Below are 21,140 nucleotides of genomic sequence, written 5' to 3'. Positions count from 1 at the left end.
TTAACTTAACAGTTTAAAATAAACGTGTATTCTTATTGTATTACGTTAAGTGAGCAACTTGTCGTGTGCCTCTTAGTCCATTCTTAATGCCTTACTTGAGACCAGAATGGAGGCCCTCTGCTGGTGATTGCAAACGTGGATCTCTGAGAATACCTGAAGGAATGTAAACCAATGCTAAGAAGTGCACAGTATCCATTTTTGCAACATAAAAGTGCTGCCCCCAAGTGGCCAAACCTTGACCGTCTATGATAGGCACAAGGGAATAGTGTCCTTTCAGCTTGCTGAGCTTTCTGAGCTGCATTCTTTTTAGTATTTACAACTCATTCATGAAGAAATCAGCATAACTAATGAAAAATGCATGATGTTGGACAGTACATTGCAAGTGTATAAAGTAACATTTAACACCGATCTGCACAAGCACACTCCACACAAACACTTTCACACACACAGTGTTCTTTTTCAGTGAAAACAAATATATAAATAATTAAACCTACTACTTTGCAAAAAAATAAATCATCAACTTTGCAAAAATTGAATTAAATAATTAAATCAGATCTTATTTGTCTGCCCCCAGAATTTGCCCACCCCCCTCCCCCTTTGGACTTGCTCTGGGCAGCATGGGAGCATGCCTTGTGAGTTCTCTGGATGCCAGCTCCAGTCCTCCGCTGCACCAGTCGCTCATTGGTATGCTGCATGCAGGGCAGAGCAACACACGCAGCGGGAAAGCTGCCATCCCAGATGGGTCATGGAAGGAGTCAGAATGCACAGCTGGGCATGTCGGCATGTATCCACACACATACTCACAAATATACACACACACACACACACACACACACATACACACACAAACACAACCACACACACACACACACACACACACACACACACACACACACACACACACACGAAAAAACACACACACACACACACACACACACACACACACCGACACACACACACACACACACACACACATATACAGCCCAGAAATTGGACAGTCTAATACACACACTTATACAGACATAGATATACTGTATGTACAAACAATCTATACACATGCATGCACAAGCACACATGCACACACTCAAACACAGAATCCGCATAAACACATGAACAAACACACACAAACACACACACACACACACACACAAACACTTACACACATACACACACACACACACACACACAGGGTTCGCCCCCTTCTTCTGGTAGTTTCCTCAGAGCAATCTCAAACTTTTGATCATATGAGCCCACTTTGTTCTATCAAAGATGATCCACGTGAGTCACTTTTAAATATGAGATGAGTGCACTAACGTGGGACAGTGATCACTTCTATCCTCCCTCATTTACGCTCTCTTTCTGCCTCTCCTCCATCCCTCTCTTTCTGCCTCTCCCCCCTCACACTCTTTCTGCCTCTCCCCCCTCACACTCTTTCTGCCTCTCCCCCCTCACTCTCTTTCTGCCTCTCCTGCTTCACTCTCTTTCTGCCTCTCCTGCTACACTCTCTTTCTGCCTCTCTTCCCTCTCTCTCTTTCTGCCTCTCTTCCCTCTCTCTATTTCTGCCTCTCCTGCCTCACTCTCTTTCTGCCTCTCTCTCCTTCTGCTTGCCCCCCCCCTTCTCTCTCTTTCTGCCTCCATTCCCTCTCTCTCTTTCTGCCTCTCTCCCCTCACTCTCTTTCTGCCTCTCCTGCTACACTCTCTTTCTGCCTCTCTTCCCTCTCTCTCTTTCTGCCTCTCTTCCCTCTCTCTATTTCTGCCTCTCCTGCCTCACTCTCTTTCTGCCTCTCTCTCCTTCTGCTTGCCCCCCCCCCTCTCTCTCTTTCTGCCTCCATTCCCTCTCTCTCGTTCTGCCTCTTCTCCCTCCCTCTCTTTCTGCCTCTCTTCCCTCTCTCTCCTTCTGCTTGCCCCTCTCTCCCTATTTGTCTCTCTGTCTCTCTCTCCCATTTGCTGTCCACTCCCCTCTACCTCTCGCTCACTCTCTGTTCATCTTTCAATCTCCCAAGCATTCTCTCCCTCTGCACTCTCACCCTCACACCCTCTATTTTCCTTCCTTTTTTCTTTCACAATCTCCCTCCCCCTCTCTCTCACTGTCTCTCTCTCTCTCTCTGTCACTCACTCACTCTCTCTCTCCCTCCCTCTCTCTGTTGCTCTCTCTCTCTCCCTCCCTCTCTGTCTCTCTCTCTCTCTCCCTCTCCCTCTGTGAAACCTGCCGCTCAGTCACATGTCGCTCCGTAGTGGGCCTTTGCTCCTCTGCCTCTCGACCCATGGGGCACAGACTCACAGTGGGTTCTGTTGTTCTGCCTCTGGCTCGCCTGCTCAGCAGAGGGCTATTTTAACAAACAAGTATGTTCTGTTTCACTGTATTAGCTTTCTCACTGGCACAGAGGCAGGCAATGGTTACACTTTTCCCATGGTTTTGTTTTACTCTACGTCTATGCTGTTTATGAACATATGTTTGTCAGCAATTTTTTTGTGAGTTCTTTTCAAATGGTCCCTTCCATTCCTGTATCACCCTCTCTATTGCTCCTTTTCTCTCTCCCTTTCACATAAGCACAGAATACAGACCAACATTTGCGAGTTGGCCCTCTCACATTTCGAAAATGGCCTGCCTCGTTGTCCCGTATTATGAATGAATAGGACCCTATTTGTGTTCCCTCTGTCTGACTCCCTATTTCTTCACCTCCATTGGTCTGCTAAGAGAGCATATCAGTATCTCTCATCCCAATGTGTGGGATCTGCATCAAAACATTTGTCAATAGTGTGAAAATTGTAGAAACATAAGGATTGCAACAATCAGGAATTATGGATCTAGCCACAAAATAAAATTGGTATTTGAGGTTCTTCTTTGCCACCATCCGCATATATTGCATGATTTTTCACATCTATGATGGCATTCAAAGGAGAAATATAAAACAAATGAAAAGCCTCTCCACTAAAAATTAGAGAGTCTATGTTTTTACTTTCTGGTGTAAAACAGCCACATTACAACCACAAACACATACTTCCAAGTGTGAACCTCAACAACCTTGTTGTAGTCCAATGATCTGTATAAATAAATGAGTGCATAAGTGGTTTTAGCTTAAGCTTTCAGTACTACAACGGAATGTGACCTGCCAAACTAACCAAAGACAAAACAGACCTCATTTAAAATTAAGAATATCCTTTATGGAATAATCTATGTTTGGCATGTCACCAGTGCATCTGCACCCACACTGATAATACTATTTGACCTAGCCTTAATGTTCCTGATGACAGTCGCTGTCCAGGGTTCTGAAAACATATAGGTTTCATACTGTCATACTCAATCTCTAATTAATAAGATGAAGACAATCCACTGTTGTACTGTGTCAAAAGAGTTTTTTGAAATGAGAACAGTCCCTTAGGGCAACAAGGACCAAAAGTAAAATCCATAAATGAACAAATAAGCAAATAAATAAACAAATAGTCAGTTGCAGCACTTAAGCATCTCCCTACTGAGAGAGTGTCCTGACAGGGCTGGATGGCTGGATTGAGACAGTGATGAGATGTTGCAAAACAGAGGCTTTCAAAGAGCAGACAGCTGAATTGCTGTCGTCTGTCTACTCTGTCTCTGTCTTGCTTTGACGCCAAGGAAGTGGGGCCATTGTCTATTCCCACTGGTTAGACCCATATTAAATCCCTCTACCCTTTCCTGTGACTGGAGATTCGGCTCATTCAGATAGACTTCCCGGTCTTTGTCAGTCCACTGTAATCCACCAGACCATCAGGGGCTGGCTGTCAAGATTTTCGTAATCAAAGTAACGTCGGCTGATTGAGACCAGGCTGATCAGGGAAATCTGAGCAGAAAACAGACCCTAGAACTGGCAGAAATGTACATGTAGAAACAGATCTCCTGAATACAGAATGGACTTTGTGCTTGCTCAGTGCATGATATGTCATTTTCCCCAGTCAATTGTTAGATATGTGGCCAAATGTAATTGAGCCCATGCTAATCCCTCTTTGCATGTTGACAATGAATCATTTTCGCGTCTTTTCAGCATCATTTTTTCTGCATTGGCAAGTGCTGCGAGAATGCAGACATGAAATTCTATGGAACACACATTCCTCGTTGAACGCAGTTCTGAGTTCTGAAATCATCCTCTTTATGTCCTGTTCAGGTCTTACCTAGTCACTCTGTGACCATGGGGGTGAAGACCATTAGGGAAACCCAATATGGTGGGCGCTGCCAATGTGGACTGAAAGAGGACCACTGTAATACAGTGCCGTCTCTTTCCCCCCTGGCACACAGACGAGGATTTGTTTATAAGATGAAGGCATCTCTATTAGGGAAACAGGTTTTGAATGGGCTTCAGTGGGCTCAAGTTACTGTTTAAAGATGTTTTTGCACTCAGTTGAGATTGGTACTTTGGCTCATCGAACAGTGTCTGGAGTCTAGGGATCCCGTAAAAGGTGATATTTATTTGATCTTGCTCACACAAGTTATTATATTGTGGGAACAAGTAACTATGTTGTGCAAACAACTATTAAGAACTTGTTCGTAAAATATAATTTATTAAAAAATACACGTCACCTTTCGGAATTGAGAAATCCTAGTTCCTTCCTGTTGTTGAGTTGTGGATAATTCGTGTCAGAAAGTTTTGACAGGAAAAATGTGTGGAATTAGTAGTTCCATCAATATATGTAGGCCTACTATACAACTATCCATCAATATATATATTATACAATATGTTCTACATTTTTAAATTCATTACTTCGGTTGATCTCATCAAAGATTTACATTGCTGTTCTCTTTTCTATTAAAACTGCCATTAACTGTCACGGTAATCTCATATGCTGACATCATCGAGAACATTTCTGAACTCTCGAACATTACCATAACTGATCTCCACAGAGTCTGGCAACGAAACGTTAAGATGTGAAAACGTTGCCATTTGGAAACTATTTGAAGTGCAGCCTCATCTGGGCTGTGACGTCACGTGGTTAAAGCCTCCAAAGCAGACTCAGCTCCGCTAGCGCGCATTTGAACACCTGTACAGCCGCTCATGTTGTCCGAGGGAAAACGATCTTACTTCGTGAACGTCAGTGAAAAAGCAGTGATCTGCAACACAATGATTCGTCCGCTGTGAGGTTTTTACAAGTAAGGTGAGATGTGAAGACGTTGTTTATTTGGAAGTTTAAATCCTAATGTAAATGGATTTTTTTTTTGTATTTGTATTGTGTTTTATATAATACATGTGAATCATAATTTTGGTTTAGGCAGCCTATTTGAAATGTTTGATTAATTATCTGCCAAGATAATTCGTACATCAATAGACAGCCACTGAACTGAAGATCAGTTTATTTTGCAGATTGAGTCCTAAAGAAGTGCCTTTTGTTTTAAACAGTGCGTTATTATACTCCATGACATTACATTAGAGACTGTTTCTTTCGCTAAGATAACATTCCACAGTCCACAGTCTTTGGCTACATTTTATAAGCAAAATCATGAATAAATATCGTTGTTCTCGAAATCGTTAAAAAAAAAACTTTGACTTGTATCATAGGCTACTAGCCTATCAATATATCAATGTAGCCTACTGAACTCAGTGCAACTGCCTTATTCGTTCTTCTATTCCTGTAAGTGATTTCTTAACGTCTTGGCAATGCCCTGAGAAAAAAGTTCAGAACTTCTTATCCGAGTTTACGTTCCATTTTATTGCCGTAACAACTGATGTTTTATTGCTAACTCCTATTTTCCCACCCCTCCCTTGCCTCACCTTACCTGTTTTCACTCTGCTATAGGCATATCTTGACCTCAGCTCGTAGATATCCAATACTGCATTTCTTTCTAATCTACCATATATGTAATATCTTATCTCCTGCCTTGACTATGTCTCCCTCTCTATTTCACTCGTACTTTCTTACTACCATCACTTCTTCACCTTCTTCATTTTTCTGTTTTTAGAATTTCTTCTGTATTCCCTTCTCTCAGTCTCTTTCCCATATACACAAGTGCAGGCGCACACACATGTTTTCACTGTTATTCTCTCCCAAGCACACATGCACACACTTATTATACATACTTTGATCCAATAAGTATGTGTCTTCCACAGGCTGTCTAACCCTTGACCTCTACGAGCAGTTGCAGAGGGCAGAACAGCAGCATGAGCTGGGGCACCCTGTACACCCAGCTGGCCGGCGTCAACCGGCAGTCCACCAGCCTGGGCAAGGTGTGGCTCTCTGTCCTCTTCATCTTCCGCGTCACCATCCTGGCCCTGGCGGCCGAGACAGTATGGGGGGACGAGCAGTCCGACTTCACGTGTAACACGCTGCAGCCGGGCTGTGAGAATGTTTGCTACGACCACTTCTTCCCCATCTCGCACGTGCGCCTCTGGTGCTTGCAGCTGGTGTTTGCCTCCACGCCACCCCTGCTGGTGGCCATGCACGTAGCCTATCGCAAGCGCGACGACAAGCGCAGCATCCGGCGGCGCAGCAACAAGTCAGCGTCCACGTCCTCCGCACGGGCCAAGCAACAGGAGGAGGAGCTGGAGAGCATTCGGCAAAGGAGGTTGCACATCACGGGGACTCTGTGGTGGACCTACGCCCTCAGCCTGGTTTTCAGGCTGGTGTTCGAGGCGGCGTTTGTCTATGCCATGTACGCCATCTACGGGAGCTTCTGGATCCCTCGCCTGGTGCGCTGCGAGCAGTGGCCTTGCCCCAACGAGGTGGACTGCTTCGTATCACGGCCCACCGAGAAGACGGTGTTCACCATGTTCATGGCGGCGGCGTCGGGTGCATGCGCGGTGCTCAACGCGACCGAGCTCGCCTACCTCATAGCCAAAGTGTTGGTGAAGTGCCCCAGGCCAGGTGCCAGGAGAGGTGCCCGCTCCTCCGTTGCCGCCAACTGCTCGCCCAAAGACAAGGACGTGGTACAGAACAAGAAGAATGAGTCTTTGCTGTCCTCTGTGTCCTCCTTGACATCCAGTGCCAAGGCTGTGTGAGCACGTGTACAGAAGGCGACATACAAGCCTCATATGAATACATAAAGCTTAAAGCTCGATCCCACAGGAAATGACAGATGGGTAATGTTTGAAAATTAATCTCAGTAGATATCATCAGAGTGTGGCCTTGGTCATCAGGGTAAAGCATAGAGTAATTGTGTAGCACGGATTAGATTTTCCATTAACATTTTGTTTGCTGTTGTCATGCCTTCTAAGAGATGTAAAAGAAGTGTTGGGCCTCCAACAATTTCATAGAATGCACTCACTGGCATGACACTAGATATACTCAGATGCCTTATGTGGGACCACTATGCCATCTAGTGGTTGACATAGAGAGTGCACGGGGGAATGTGAAGGAATGATTATTATTTTTTAAGTGTATTTGTCAAATGTTTCATAATAACATAGAATACAATCGTGGTCTTGGTGTTTGTGATGATGACGATAGTTCAGACTCCGGGCTCTGTAAAACGCCTTGAGACAAATTTTAAAATGATGATAATGATCTAGATATAAATAATAATGGTGATTATAGATTTGGTCATGAGAAACCTGAATCATTTTGATATGTTAATGACAATAAAATGAGTCCCCCAATACAGAGAAATGTGTTTTGAAGCATACAGTATGGCCATATGAATATTCACTTGTAGGCTGTTTTGGTACATTGCAGTGGACTGCAAAATGCAAATGTAACCTAGGTATAATGTGGTTTTTTTTTTAATGCCTTTGCGTATTGTTTTGAGATGTGTTTTCATTAGATCTTTTCTCTTTAGGTCAATTTCTGTCTCATTTTCTCTCTGGAATAGCCTTCTGAGGCCAGCAGAGGGTTATCCTGTGTTGCTCAGGGCACTTTCTTTGGCATATTAGACCCATAGAATATTCTCTTTAAAATAAAGGCCTATATTTTTCACTTTACCATCATCAGTGAAATCCAGAAAAGGCTGTCAGGTGAAATAAGCAGGATCGTGACTGATAAATGGTTAATTACAGATCTGAAGTCGTTCACAGGTAGGAAGGAGTGTGTCAGAAATTACTTTGTAATGGACAGATTGTCAGCAACAATTTTTTTTCGAAAGATCCACAATCAAAAAGAAAAATACTACTGTGTGCAGAGCTTGACGTGTTTTTTTTATTTTTTATTATTTCTTCTGTTTTTATCAGGGAAACACCCAACTGTAAACATAATATCTAATTTAGAACGATACAGGATTAATCCCCATTCAAAAGTGTTCAGCTGTCCTGTACGGTCGGCTATACAAGCTAAATAAATGGAATGCAAGCTATGAACACAATTCAGTTTAGCTCTTTGTTCAGTATAGTTTGTATGCCAAAACTAATTAAGCAATCAGATCCCATCTACTGTAATTCGTCGTCACGAATTTTATACAGTTCCTCCCGCGCGAGCATTGGAGCTCCCCGGTGAAACCATGCATATTATTTGAAGCCCCGGTGATGAATTTTGGAAGTTGACAGGGGCGTGGCGTGCACCCGTGCAGGGGAACCACTGTATGAATTCACTCATGCATGGTCACCCAATGTGACACACGGGATGGCCGGGAACAGGAGGCAGCTGCGCTTCGCGGAAGCCCATCTCCAAGTTCAAATCGCCTCAATAAACTAGCTGGCCCCCTGATAGCTCCAACGTGCGGAGAAGACTACGAGCTGGACAAAAAGTTTGGCTGGCTGATTTCAAAAGGACTTTGGTAAGCTGACAAAGCTACAAGGATTTTGGGAATGGGTGGAGAGGGGAGGGCTCTTGCAACATAGGGAGGTCTGTATGATATCCAACGCACTCAAAACATGGCATCTGTGGCGGCCGGATATTGCTTTCAGTGGCAAAGGCTGACACCCTCACCATAAGGTATGATGATGAGGGCCAAGTGCCTGTGAAGGCATCTAGTGTACGAGTGGATCTTCTGTGTGTGTTCAAGCCTTATGTTTCAGTCAAGACAGCCTACGTACAACAGTAATTATACAATATAAGCTTATGAACAATCATGTTGATAGTCCATAATTATATAGCCCACTAAATTAGTTCTTCAAATAAAACAAAAGCTGTGACACAATAGCGATGATGCCTCAATGGATTGTGCCAGCGGGCACAAAGAAAATCTGGCACCTTCTCTATTGTCAGAGCTTACATACAGTTTGTCATCGCGTCAGGACGTCCGTAGAGCAAACACATACCTTGTTTAATGGGTATGAAACACAATGGATAAACTGGATGATTATTGCTGGAATTCATTTATCATGTAGCCTAGTTGACGTTACTTGACAACAATTTGCGGTATTAGCAACAGCCAAAAAATATCTAGCCTTTGGGCTTGCACTAGTAGTTTAAGATACAGGAAGAAGTTCATATTAATATTAATTATAATAATAATATTAGTGTCGACATAATTTAAAACTGCAAATTCCACCAAACATTGACATGCGTTAGAAGGCAATATGGTAGTATAATATAACACTTATATTTTTCAATTGTATGTTTTTTTCAGTTTGTTTCAGTAAGACTTGAAAAAAGTTAGAATTATATTGCGCCTTGATGCCATCCAACTCAACGTCCGCATTAGTCGATACGGCGAAATATTTTCCCTCATCAGCACTTCGAGTTCTGATTAGACAAGCACTCGCCATGGGTGGAACAACTGGCCCGTTGCTTACATATTCACAGTACAAAAATGCCCTTATTAGAGCAGCCACTGGAAACAGATTAAAACACCACACGCAGGCCTATGTGTGAAATTGTTCCGACCCCGCATAAAATCGTTAATTTACGCAATCTATAACAATTTCGCCTGTGGCAAAAGGCCAAGATGTACAGTAGCTGTTTGTAACTTCACGAAACAAAAAAGTTATCAAATTCGATAGTGTTCAGTCAACTGAAGTATACAGAGAAGTATTAAAAGTCTGTTTTATATTGATTAGCTGGTGGTGGCATTTCCGTTGTTGTGCTGTTATTTGGGATCATTATAGAGTAGTCCGGTGAAAGCTTTTCTGGAAAGTCAGACTAAATAAATGTAATCTACAGGTTTTTAAATATCGAGCCCTAGTCGATGGATATATTACTATGAATCCCCCCTCCTCTCTTTTTACTTTTCTTTGATTTGCGGTGGTGTTAGTCGTGTGCTAGTAGGCTGCCAATCCTCATTTTTTTTAACGGCAATTCATACTAAAGGGAACACATTTGTAAATATTGTCTTTATTTCTGTTATGTGTAGTTTTGTCCGGATTTTATAGAGACCCATTATTGACAGAGAGCCAAAAATATTTTCTTTAACAATTGGGAAAAAATGATCTTAATTTTGGTTTGGGATTTGTAAATAGACACACCCCGGAAGCACTGGTTCTCAACAATGAGCATTGCTTTCGACTGTAACTGAAGTTTTTTCGAATGTAATGTAAGATAAAGATATTATATGGAGATATTTGGTGTGTCGAATATATCTTTATAGTATTTACAAACAGTACAGTGTCAGCAGATGTTGGGGAACGCACATCATCAGTTCTTGGAAGCAACCATTCCTGGCGCCACTATTTACGTAGCAGTCATTTCTGGGATATGGTTATCACGATTCTATCAACACCTTCCCGTTAATACTCGGAATAAATATCACATCTGATCGATTTTTTTCACGTCCTTCACTGAGGTCCATACAGTAGAAACTGATGACAGTGATGATGATGTGTGCAGTGGTCCTAAAGCCTTGTCCCAGCAATACGTTGCAACAGCAAGAGAGGCCCAAAACATCACCAAGCAAGCTTGTCGTGAACTGTCTATAGTGACATTACAAATATCAAAGACTTGTGTGTGCAAATCTGTTATCTGCTATCCTGTGAACCATCTGCTATGAAGGGTCTGTCATGTCAAAAACGTGAAGTGATTTGCTATCTGCTCCATTCTACCTGTCTAATGAGGTGATGATTTATTTCTGGTACGGTCTGGTTGTCTGTTGACTCATCCTAGCTCATTCCACCTGCTTAATGTGGTGGGTAGAATGAGCAGCAAGTTAAGGTAGTGTGTGGGAGTGATGACAGTCTGCCAGTCACCATCAGGGCCTCATGCAACACATTGTGATCTGTCTGGCTCCTTTGGTTGAGTCTGTATATAGTGATCAGTGTGATCGAGTTGGGTGTGATGCTTTGTTCCATTCACCTCTTCTGCAGTGTGCCCATGCATAAAATGTTTAAAACACAAGCGGCCTTCCAGTCATCATGGTGTTTAACATAGTTGTTGCATGGTATTCTTCCTGTTTTTTTTTTTGACCCAATTTTCCATTTCTTTCTTCTTCCTCTTTGTCTTCTTCTTGTAGTCTTCTTGTCATCTTCTCACTCCTCCTCCTCCTTCTCCTCCCTCTGCTTCTTTTTGTGTGCTTTCCATTCACCCCAAACCCTGTACTTCTTCCTCAGGCTAGAAATCGCGAAGCATGGGTGACTGGAGCTTTCTGGGGCGCTTGTTGGAGAACGCGCAGGAGCACTCAACGGTGATCGGCAAGGTGTGGCTGACCGTCCTCTTCATCTTCAGGATCCTGGTGCTGGGGGCCGCCGCTGAGGAGGTGTGGGGGGACGAGCAGTCGGACTTCACCTGCAACACACAGCAGCCCGGTTGCGAGAACGTCTGCTATGACGAGGCCTTCCCCATCTCGCACATCCGCTTCTGGGTGCTGCAGATCATCTTCGTTTCCACGCCGACGCTCATCTACCTGGGCCACGTCCTGCACATCGTCCGCATGGAGGAGAAGAGGAAGGAGAAGGAGGAGGAGATGCGCAAGGCGCTCCGCTTCCAGGAAGAGAAGGATCTCTACAGGAATGGTGGGGAGGGTGGAGGAGGGGGTGGTGGTGGAGGTGGAGGTGGGAAAAAGGAGAAGCCCCCAATTCGAGACGAGCATGGAAAGATCCGGATCCGGGGGGCCCTGCTCCGCACCTACATCTTCAACATCATCTTCAAAACCCTGTTTGAGGTGGGCTTCATCCTGGGTCAGTACTTCCTCTACGGGTTCCAGCTCAGGCCCCTGTACAAGTGTGCCCGATGGCCCTGCCCAAACTCAGTGGACTGCTTCATCTCCAGGCCCACGGAAAAGACCATTTTTATCATTTTCATGCTTGTGGTGGCTTGCGTGTCCCTTTTGTTGAACCTCTTAGAGATCTACCACCTGGGCTGGAAGAAAGTCAAGCAGGGCATGTCCAACGAGTTTGCGCCGGAGTGGTCAATGGGCAGGGAGGCAGACAACATGACGGTCCTGCCCGAGACCAGAACATCCGCTCCCCTCCCCAATCACCCACCCAACTACACAGACCTGACGGTCGCAGGGAGTAGTGCCTTCATGCCCCAATCCCACTCCATGGCCATAGTAGCCACTCCTGAGGCAGAGCACAAGTCAGACCCTCTCCATGACGCCCTCCACTCCTCCATCTTCTCCAGCAACAACAGCAACAACTTCCGGCTACCCATGGAGCAGAATTGGGCCAACATGGCGGATGAGCTGCAGACTAGCGAAGCGAAGCCGAGCGCCCCTTGCTTGTCCTCCTCCTCCTCCTCGTGCTCTCTGAGTAACATGGCGCACCCCAAGGAGCCCCCATTGGTTTCCTCTGGCGTGGTGACCGACGGCGATGCTGACGGCGATGAATCCAGTGGAGGGAAGAGTGACGTGGGTCGCGACATCACGACCACCACGGTGGAGATGCACGAACCACCGGTGGTCCCGATTGATGTCCGTAGGCTAAGCCGGGCGAGCAAGACCAGCAGCATCAGAGCCAGGCCTGATGACCTTGCTGTCTAGCCTCCCCCCACGCCTCCATCAAAACCTTCCCTCTCTCCCAACCCATTCAGCCCCACTAAAAAAAAAAAAAAAACGAACACACACACATATATATATACACACCATCCCACCACCTCTGGTTTTTTATCGAGAGAGAGAGTGAAAAGTTATGAAAGTAACAAGAAAAAAAATACAACAGAGGACATTGAAAAAAGAAAAAGCGGAAAAAAAGACAGGTTGCTGGAAATGTGATGCTCTCTGATATGAAATTATTTTAAATGGCTAGACTATCCAAAAAAAAAAAAAAAAAAGAATCAGTGCAATCGGTGAGTTGTAGTGTCACCCAGGCAGAGATGATAGGCTCTGCAAGTGACATACACTCACACCTATGTGTTTGGAAATGGGAGAAGCAGGTTGGCCCAGAATTGTGAAGGAAGAGACATTTTCACTAATTTGGACGTTAGCACTATTATTTCTTTCTCTTCTTTTATTTGTTTTGAATCTTTTTTTTTTCTGAGGAAGAATTTGGGAGAAGTATGCACTTCTGAGTCGTTTTTTTTTTCTCCCTCTTTTCTTGTGATAGATCTTGAGTTTGATCCTTGTGCACTGGTGTGCCAATGCCACCATTCTTTTAATCAGTGTTCGTCCATCACTTTGTGAATCCTCTGGTTCATTGTTTATCATATGGTGACACGGTCTGTAAAGACCGACAGACGCAGAGTGGCACGTGCTCACACTGTGACTATGCGATCCGGAGGGGACCTTTTCTCTCCGGTGTCCTGGGAGCTGGAGCAAAGGAGGAGGCCACGGCTCTATCCCATGTAATGACAGATCCCAAGCCCGAGACTTGTCTTTATGCTTCTCGAAGGTTGTGTGTGGTTGGAAATAAGGAGGTCTTGTTTTTACCGTCATTAAAAGGAACAAAAAAAATACATTCTTACTATCATTGCAGTTTCATCAGGGTATATTGGTATAAATACATTGCCTAAGTATAAATGAAGTGTATATATATAAATAATATACAGTTTAGGGCTAAAACTAAACACAAAAACAATGATAGCGTTTGCAGTGTGTTAGAGAAGTACAAGTCCTCCTCGTAACCAATTTCTGCAGCAATGGATCTACAGGAGTACCACTGATATTTTGTACATAAAGGGCTAACATCCGTGTGAAGACATTGTAGATGCCGTAAGGACAAGGCGATAGCATGGCTTGTAGGTAGAACTTTTTGAAATTTATAGCAATGACATCTCAGTCATTTGTCACTGGAGTTTTTCCACTGCAACCAGTAGAAATGTGAATACACAGGGCTGTGCATTTCTTTGTTATTTTAAATTCCTGCCAGGTTATACATACAAGGAAAAATGGTTCCCTTACAATATTATTTTCCCCAATACCAGTTGCAAGATTTTAACTCATTGGATTCATATCCTTGGGATGTTTTCCACAATCAGGATATAGCTGTCACAAGGAAATCCATCTTTGCATTGCATTGTTACTGGTGAAATCTGTCACTGTGAAACTACAACTCACTGATTCAAAGGCACATTTGACTGTCTTGTTGTTACTGTCCCTTACAGTAACTGCTTCTATGATGTAACAATGCCACTTGCTTTGAAGGAAAGCGAAAGCAGGGATACCTGGCCGTTGGCACTTCAGAGTTTGTAATAATCATCATAGTAACTTACGGGAAATTACAGAAACAACAGCAAAAAGATCAAATAACACAATATAATTGAGCTCCCATACCCCCCTCCCCTCTCCCTCTCACTCTCACTCTTTCTCTCTCTCAGCCTTTTCTCGCTGTCCCTCTCTTTCGTGCCAGAGTTTCATGAGCTCCATAGGGATGGTTGGGCTGAAACCAGGGCTGTGAATGTGCTTGCTGTGCACTACTGTTTTGTTGTGTTCATGCGCTGAAATGCAAAACCTGCTGTTTGCATCTGCACATTTTGAGTGCCACCCCAACTCCCCTCAAAACCTGGTCTTACAGGTGCCCTTGTCTCAAGCTCCTGCTGCTGTCGAACTAACAAAACACGAAGCTCGATTCAACCAAAGAGTGTGGAAATACACATTTTTGAGAATGAGCATGACATACCCATGTCCTGCCAAACCAGGAGGTGATGTCGCAATTTATCATAACATCAGAACATGGTAACTCTACTATCAAGAGAATCTTATTTCACAAAAACATCAGTGCCGTTTACATTTTATATAGCAGGTTTGTTTAATCACTTACACAATCATTGATCATTTTTTTGAAAAAGAGCTTTTTAAAGTACCCAGATTTTATCTTTACTGCAAAGATATACTTTTATGTTTTCTAACTTTACTATTGGAAAGGTATTTATCAGTCCTTCAGTTCTCATAGTTAGCACCCGCATAGCATTTTTAATCACATCATCACTAACTAGGCACTATCTGTGAACAGCAGCATTTAAACATATGCAAATTGCATGTAACACCATGTTTTCTTTTGATAAAATTGCTATTTTTATAAAGAAAAGGAATAATTTAAGGGTATCGAAGGAGAATAGTTTTTTGCTGTCTTTTTTGGATGCTGAAACAATTTATTTGGTACAAAATGGAAAGGTCGCGACTTTGAAGACCGTTTCCCTCAGTTTTGTTGTGTTGAATCTTCCATTGACTTAGTAGTTTCCATTCTCTGCTTCACTTCCCTGACTGTCAAGTGTCTAATTGTGTTAGGTCTTTATTGGAAGCATGTGCTGTGGAATTGTCAATCCCAGTTGCCATTTGAAAATGATCAGCTACAAATCAACTGGTGAAATATTAACCAATTGTTAAGTATGACTTCACACTGTGAATGACCCATATGAGGTGTCAAGATATATCTTTAATCCTGTTTTACACCATAGGAAAAGGATGATTTTTGGTATTTTTAGTTGTATCAGAGATGGGGTCAGAACTGGCACTTCACTTGGGCTGCCTAGCTGGGACTGAAATGAAACTAAGTTTGCAAACCGTTAGATTTGCTAATTACACTGATATCATTGATAATACTAATATTGATATTTTGAGATGGATGTAACATTATTTTGACCTATTTTATTGTATTATAAAGACACCAGTGTGTGTTTCTATGTCTCTCTTTTTTTTTTTTGGTTCAAAAAAGTTTACATTGCAGTATGTAGATGAAGATTTGCACATTTATGCCAAACAAGCTCTCTGAAAGAAGCTCATACAGGTGAATTAGGAGCGTCAAGACTATGGATAACTGATGTTGAAGGAGTCAGAAATCACACATTGCAGTTTGTGACATAGCATTAGTTCTAAAAGAATCCAACAATGTTTCACTCTAATTTGAGGAATGGAGGGATGCATTATATTTGTCTTTGATCTTCCACCACTGTCTGAAATGATCACATTTGATTTATGGCCTGGAGACGGTGAATTCTCTCCTAACATTTCTGTCATGTTTAATGCAAATTGCATGTTTTGTAATCCTAAGGATGGAGGACAAAGCCCATTTAACCATAGCAATTAATTTATCTGACCCAGACACACACCATGCAACCTCTAAGCTGAAAACATATTTAAACGACTGCAATTTTTTTCAGAGCTAGATCTCTCTGATCAGTCAGGGACAAGGAAACAACAGGACATACTCGAAAAAACAGAGGCCCACTGCATTGCTGTCTTAAGAGAAGTGCCTTGTGTATGAAAATTTGTAAGATCAAGTTGATGTAAATGTTCATTTACCTCAAATGTTTACAAAACTGTTACCAAATAAATTTTTGTACCATAGTTTTCTCTCGTTTGTGTGATTGTGTTTTTTCATGTAATCTAAGTGTAAGATGGTGCAGATCAAGGGCTTTGAGTGAAACTGAACTGCTTGCAAGATATATAATTTAACCGAGATAGACTTATGCTGTGGTTTAATTTCAGAGCAAGTATGTTGTATAATACCGGTGTAATATCAATAGTAAACATAAGTCTCAAAAGGGTCTGTCCTGAAAAATGTGATACTTTTGAACTATATTTTGATGTGAGAGTTCCTGTATATATTCAGGTTAAACCATGGCATCATTAAATATCAGTGCTATGTTGCCTGATGGTAGCTAACAGCAAAGATTTTCTCATCATTTGTTCACATTGTTGAAAAAGTTGGGTTCCATAAAGAGCTTTTAATAATCAATAATAACCCACTTTTGAAAATTGGTTCTTGGACTTGGAAAATTTAACTCATCGGTTTTTTCCTTTTTACCATTGAATAGGTTATAGACAAAATGATGAATGTATAAATACTAAAGTCCTTTGGCAATATTCCTTATGACCTAGAGCAATCCCCAGACGTTCTAAACATCAGGCCGGCTACTAGGCAACATGACTCATGGCTTTCGAACTGATCACGTTGCAGCTCTACATTTTAAAGGGGGGTGTGAGAACTCAAAAGTAAATGGACAGAGAAGATGAGGGTGCATCAGCTCTGTGGTGTGTGTGTGTGTGTGTGTGTGTGTGTGTGTTGAAACTCTCTCACACACACACACAGACACACACACATACTGACACAGAAAGACAGAGAGGGGGGGACCTAGTCAGATGCATAGTCGTAGACAAGTGCAAACTTAAGCACAAGGCTTTGTATCGCTATAGTATGAGACCTATGTCAAATTCATTACAGGCAATTTTAAGATAAACTATAGAAGTGAGTGGCTGTGCAACGTATCGTTGTGGCCCTTGTGGACACTTGGTCTCTGAACAGGTCTTCCCCAAGTGAAGGGATATTGTGTTATTAATGCATTACAGTCAACTGAATAGTGATCAGTATATTGACCATATGTGGTCTGGATTTAAGTTGTATTCAGTGAGCGGGCAATTGTGGGAATGCTTCTCTCTCTCTCTCTCTCTCTCTCTCTCTCTCTCTCTCTTTCTCTCTCTCTTTCTCCCTCCCACCGTCTGTGTGTGTGTGTCTGTGTGTGCGTGTGTGTGTGTGTGTGAAAGGAGAAGCAGAGGAAGTGGTGGACAGATTACATACTGTGCTCTATTGTAATTACAGTGTGGCATGCAGACTAGGAGACTGTTTTATTCTGTGCATGCATGTGCTGGTACAGTTGTCCATCTTGTGGCGATTCAAAAGGAGCCAGGTGAGATTGGCTTTTTTTTTAATTTTTTTAAGCGAACAGTTCACACCCATTCAACTCCTCTTCCTGCACCCCACACTCTCTCCCTCCTCTGCTCCTCTTCCACCCACACGATTCCCCTCACGCTCGGCCCACCCCGCCACTGTTGTTTTATAATCAAATAGCCACATTAGTTCATATCATGTGATTGGGTGAGGATTCATTGGACATTAGAGGTCCTAATCACAGCCTATAGTTTGCCCCTCGCCTTTCCTGCAGGACTATCCCACATGACCCTGCTGACTGCAGCGCTTTCTTTATGCGCTCTGAATGGGCCGGATTGAGCCCAAACAAAAAAAAGAGGGAGAGAGAGGGAAAAGGGTGGGGCTTTTTCACTCGCTGGCCCATAGGACAGGCTGTATATCTGAAATTGTTGTGTGTGTGTGTGTGTGTGTGTGTGTGTGTGTGTGTGTGTTTGTGTGTGTTTGTGTGAGAATGAGAGAGACAGAGAGATAGAGAAAGGGAGAAAGAGAGAGAGAGAGAGAATATTTGAAACTGTACATGTGAAACAGTATATTTGTAACATAATTAATACATTTTATCAAGAAGAAACTTTCAAAACTTAACTTTATATTTACAGCTGCAAATATGTATAACTGTGGTAGATGAAAGAGAGTCAGAAATGTGCAAAAAGAGAAACAGAGCGTGAGAGGGACATGGAGAGAGCAAAAGAGATTGTGAGAGTGAGAGAAAGACACCTAGTGATGCAGAGCAGATTTGGATATGACCTTGATCATCTTATATCATCCTAAGCAGGGTCAAAAGCATAGGGGCACTGGGCTGACAGACATAAATATATTTCCACAGGCTCTTACCCTGGAAATAATCAAAAGATAAGAGTAAGACCAAACCGTGAATTTGGTTCATAAAAACAGAGGAAAAATGCTATTTAATAGATGAAAAGTTTGAACCCCACAAGCAAGTTCATGTTCACAGCATTGGCATGGTAAAGTGGGTCAAAGTTCAACTGCATTCAGGTGATATAACATCAATTTATTTAAGCATTAACATCTTAGAAAAAGGAAAATTAGAACCAATGTGTTAAAAACAAAGAACGTCCCTCAACCTATGCGAAAAATATATTTTTGCTATATCATAAAAGTAAACACACCCACTCAAACATCGGAGCTATTCTGCTAATCCATGGTGTTTTTGCACAGCTGTTCTGATATAAAGGTAATGTGGTAATATATATATATATATATAAATGAAAAATAGGATGGATATTATATGATTCTCAAATTATTGCCAGTTACCAGGGCAACAACTGATATAGTTTTAAGGGTAAATGTGTGGCAGTATGAACTTTTGTGGTTACCGTAGAAGATGAGGTTATGTCTGGGATTTCGGTGAGGCAATGACTGGGTCTAGTGCATGTGTGTGTTTTTGCCGAGTATGTTTATGTCTGACAGTACGTGTGTGTGTGTGTCTGTTTGTCATGTTGTATGTCTGTGTGTATTTGTACACATGTGAATATCATTCTTGGTGTACTTTACAGGGGCCAGCTGTTGTGGCTTTTGAGTGTCCATTGCCTCAAATGTCCTTTATTTTACTACAATGAGCAAAAATGTGACCACACCAACCTTTCATTGTTTATGTGTCAGTGAATAACATTACTCTTAGGCCTTTGTACTGCAGCCCTCTGTACTCCTAGTCACATGACCTGTCTCAGACAACCCACACAATAGGGTCTGCTATCCACTAGCCGCAATGACCCCCTCCACCCACACCCCCCACCCCCATACACGCATAGACCCAGACCCACCACCAATATACTGCATTTATATATGTATGTGCTTAAAAGCTACAAAACAGGGTGTATGATAACATAAAAAAACTAGACATTTAAAGATTCTCTTAGGAACAGTTTGTAATATAGGTTGATAGAATGCGAATAGGAGGGGTTTTAATGGATCCAGACTTGCTCCCTAAAATCATTTTCTATACAAACCATCTAGGCAAAAGTACTGTGGCACAATTATACACACTGGCTTTCCTAAGCCTTCCAAACTCCTGCCAGCTGGCTTTGCACCAGGTTAAAAAGAGAGACACTGATGGTAGAAAGATTGGAGGGCTTGATGTGGACTGTGTGAGTCTCAACTACAGTGGTCATTATTAAGCTGGAACCTCCTTTTATATAAAAACATGAAAAAAACTCAGGAAGCACATACAGTACATGCACCTTCATTATACTGTATTGCTCTATGTGTATAGTTATTCATGGTCTACTTATCTTTAAAGGAGTTGCTATGGAACACAGTGGCACATACATCTATGATTCCAACCCATGCAAACCATAATTGTTTGAAGCAAATCCACCTTTCAACAGCAATTTAGTGGTTTTAGTGTAATGAAAGTTGGTACTTTTCACTCAAGCCCAGTCAGGTTACACAAATTTAACCTACCCAGGGAAAAAAAAAAACATTTTAAAATAATTAAATCACTGAGTGCCTGGCATATATTAGGAATGCAACAACTGTCTAATGGCAACATACTATCTATTGCTCCTGAGATAAACATAGGCCTATATGTTATCTCGATAAAAGTCTCACCACGCCACCCTGAGGTCAGTTTAGGAAATAAATCCCATCCAAAACAAAACTGAAGTCAAAAGAGCATACAGCTTAGTCTGAGGAAAAATATAGCACAATGGCAGGGTGAGACCATGATGTGCTAGATTTTTTTTTTGTCTTCATTTGACTGAACTTTTTAGTTACATAAGCCTAGAGTTAAAGATTTTCGTTCTTTTGACTTCTCTGTATTTGGAGAATTGCCACATGGCAGTTTAAACTATTTTAAGTGAAATTTAGATGAAGTTTATTAGATTAGGCTATATCATGTAAATATATTTAATCTTTTAGCGATTATTCATTTCAATAAAAGTATTTAAACAAAATATTGGTAGCCTAAACATTTGAAGCATCTGAATTGGATATGAAGTTATGATATAGACATTTGACTGAAATCAGTGCAGTAAATTTAAAATTGACAATGTGTTTTCAGCAGCCTCATTAGGCAATCTCATTAGGCAACTTTTAAATAGGCCTTTCTATGTATTACTACACTAGAATCACAAGACTTGACTGACACACAAATGCAGTGCATTTATTTAAATGTACAATCTCTGTTGTAGTGTTCAAAGTAAGAAAGGTTAGTTGCAAAGTGTTTGTATAGACAGTTAATAGGCCTTTTAATTGCAGCGGTTTTATGAGCCGGAAGAACGTGTTGCCCCCTTCAGCCCATGCGCTAACTTCCGCCATTTTGAAATTCGAAGGCAGCCT

At 42.2% G+C, this 21,140-nt stretch overlaps 2 protein-coding genes across 2 annotated transcripts; both read left to right on the top strand.

The window, feature by feature from the left end:
* Positions 1 to 6,122: 6,122 nt before the first annotated feature.
* LOC308361983 (gap junction beta-2 protein-like) lies at positions 6,123 to 6,959 on the top strand (the record flags this gene model as incomplete). Its single annotated transcript, XM_080834473.1, has 1 exon — positions 6,123 to 6,959. One exon carries the CDS (start codon positions 6,123 to 6,125, stop codon positions 6,957 to 6,959), a length of 837 nt encoding a protein of 278 aa, XP_080690599.1.
* A 4,430-nt stretch (positions 6,960 to 11,389) lies between these two features.
* LOC308362110 (gap junction alpha-3 protein-like) lies at positions 11,390 to 12,742 on the top strand (the record flags this gene model as incomplete). Its single annotated transcript, XM_080834606.1, has 1 exon — positions 11,390 to 12,742. One exon carries the CDS (start codon positions 11,390 to 11,392, stop codon positions 12,740 to 12,742), a length of 1,353 nt encoding a protein of 450 aa, XP_080690732.1.
* Positions 12,743 to 21,140: the final 8,398 nt, after the last annotated feature.

This window comes from Sprattus sprattus (assembly GCF_963457725.1).
Source record: "Sprattus sprattus genome assembly, chromosome: 3".
In the NCBI taxonomy this organism is placed as follows: domain Eukaryota; kingdom Metazoa; phylum Chordata; class Actinopteri; order Clupeiformes; family Clupeidae; genus Sprattus; species Sprattus sprattus.
Note: the sequence above shows the minus strand (reverse complement) of the source record. Positions and strands in the feature narration are given on the sequence as shown.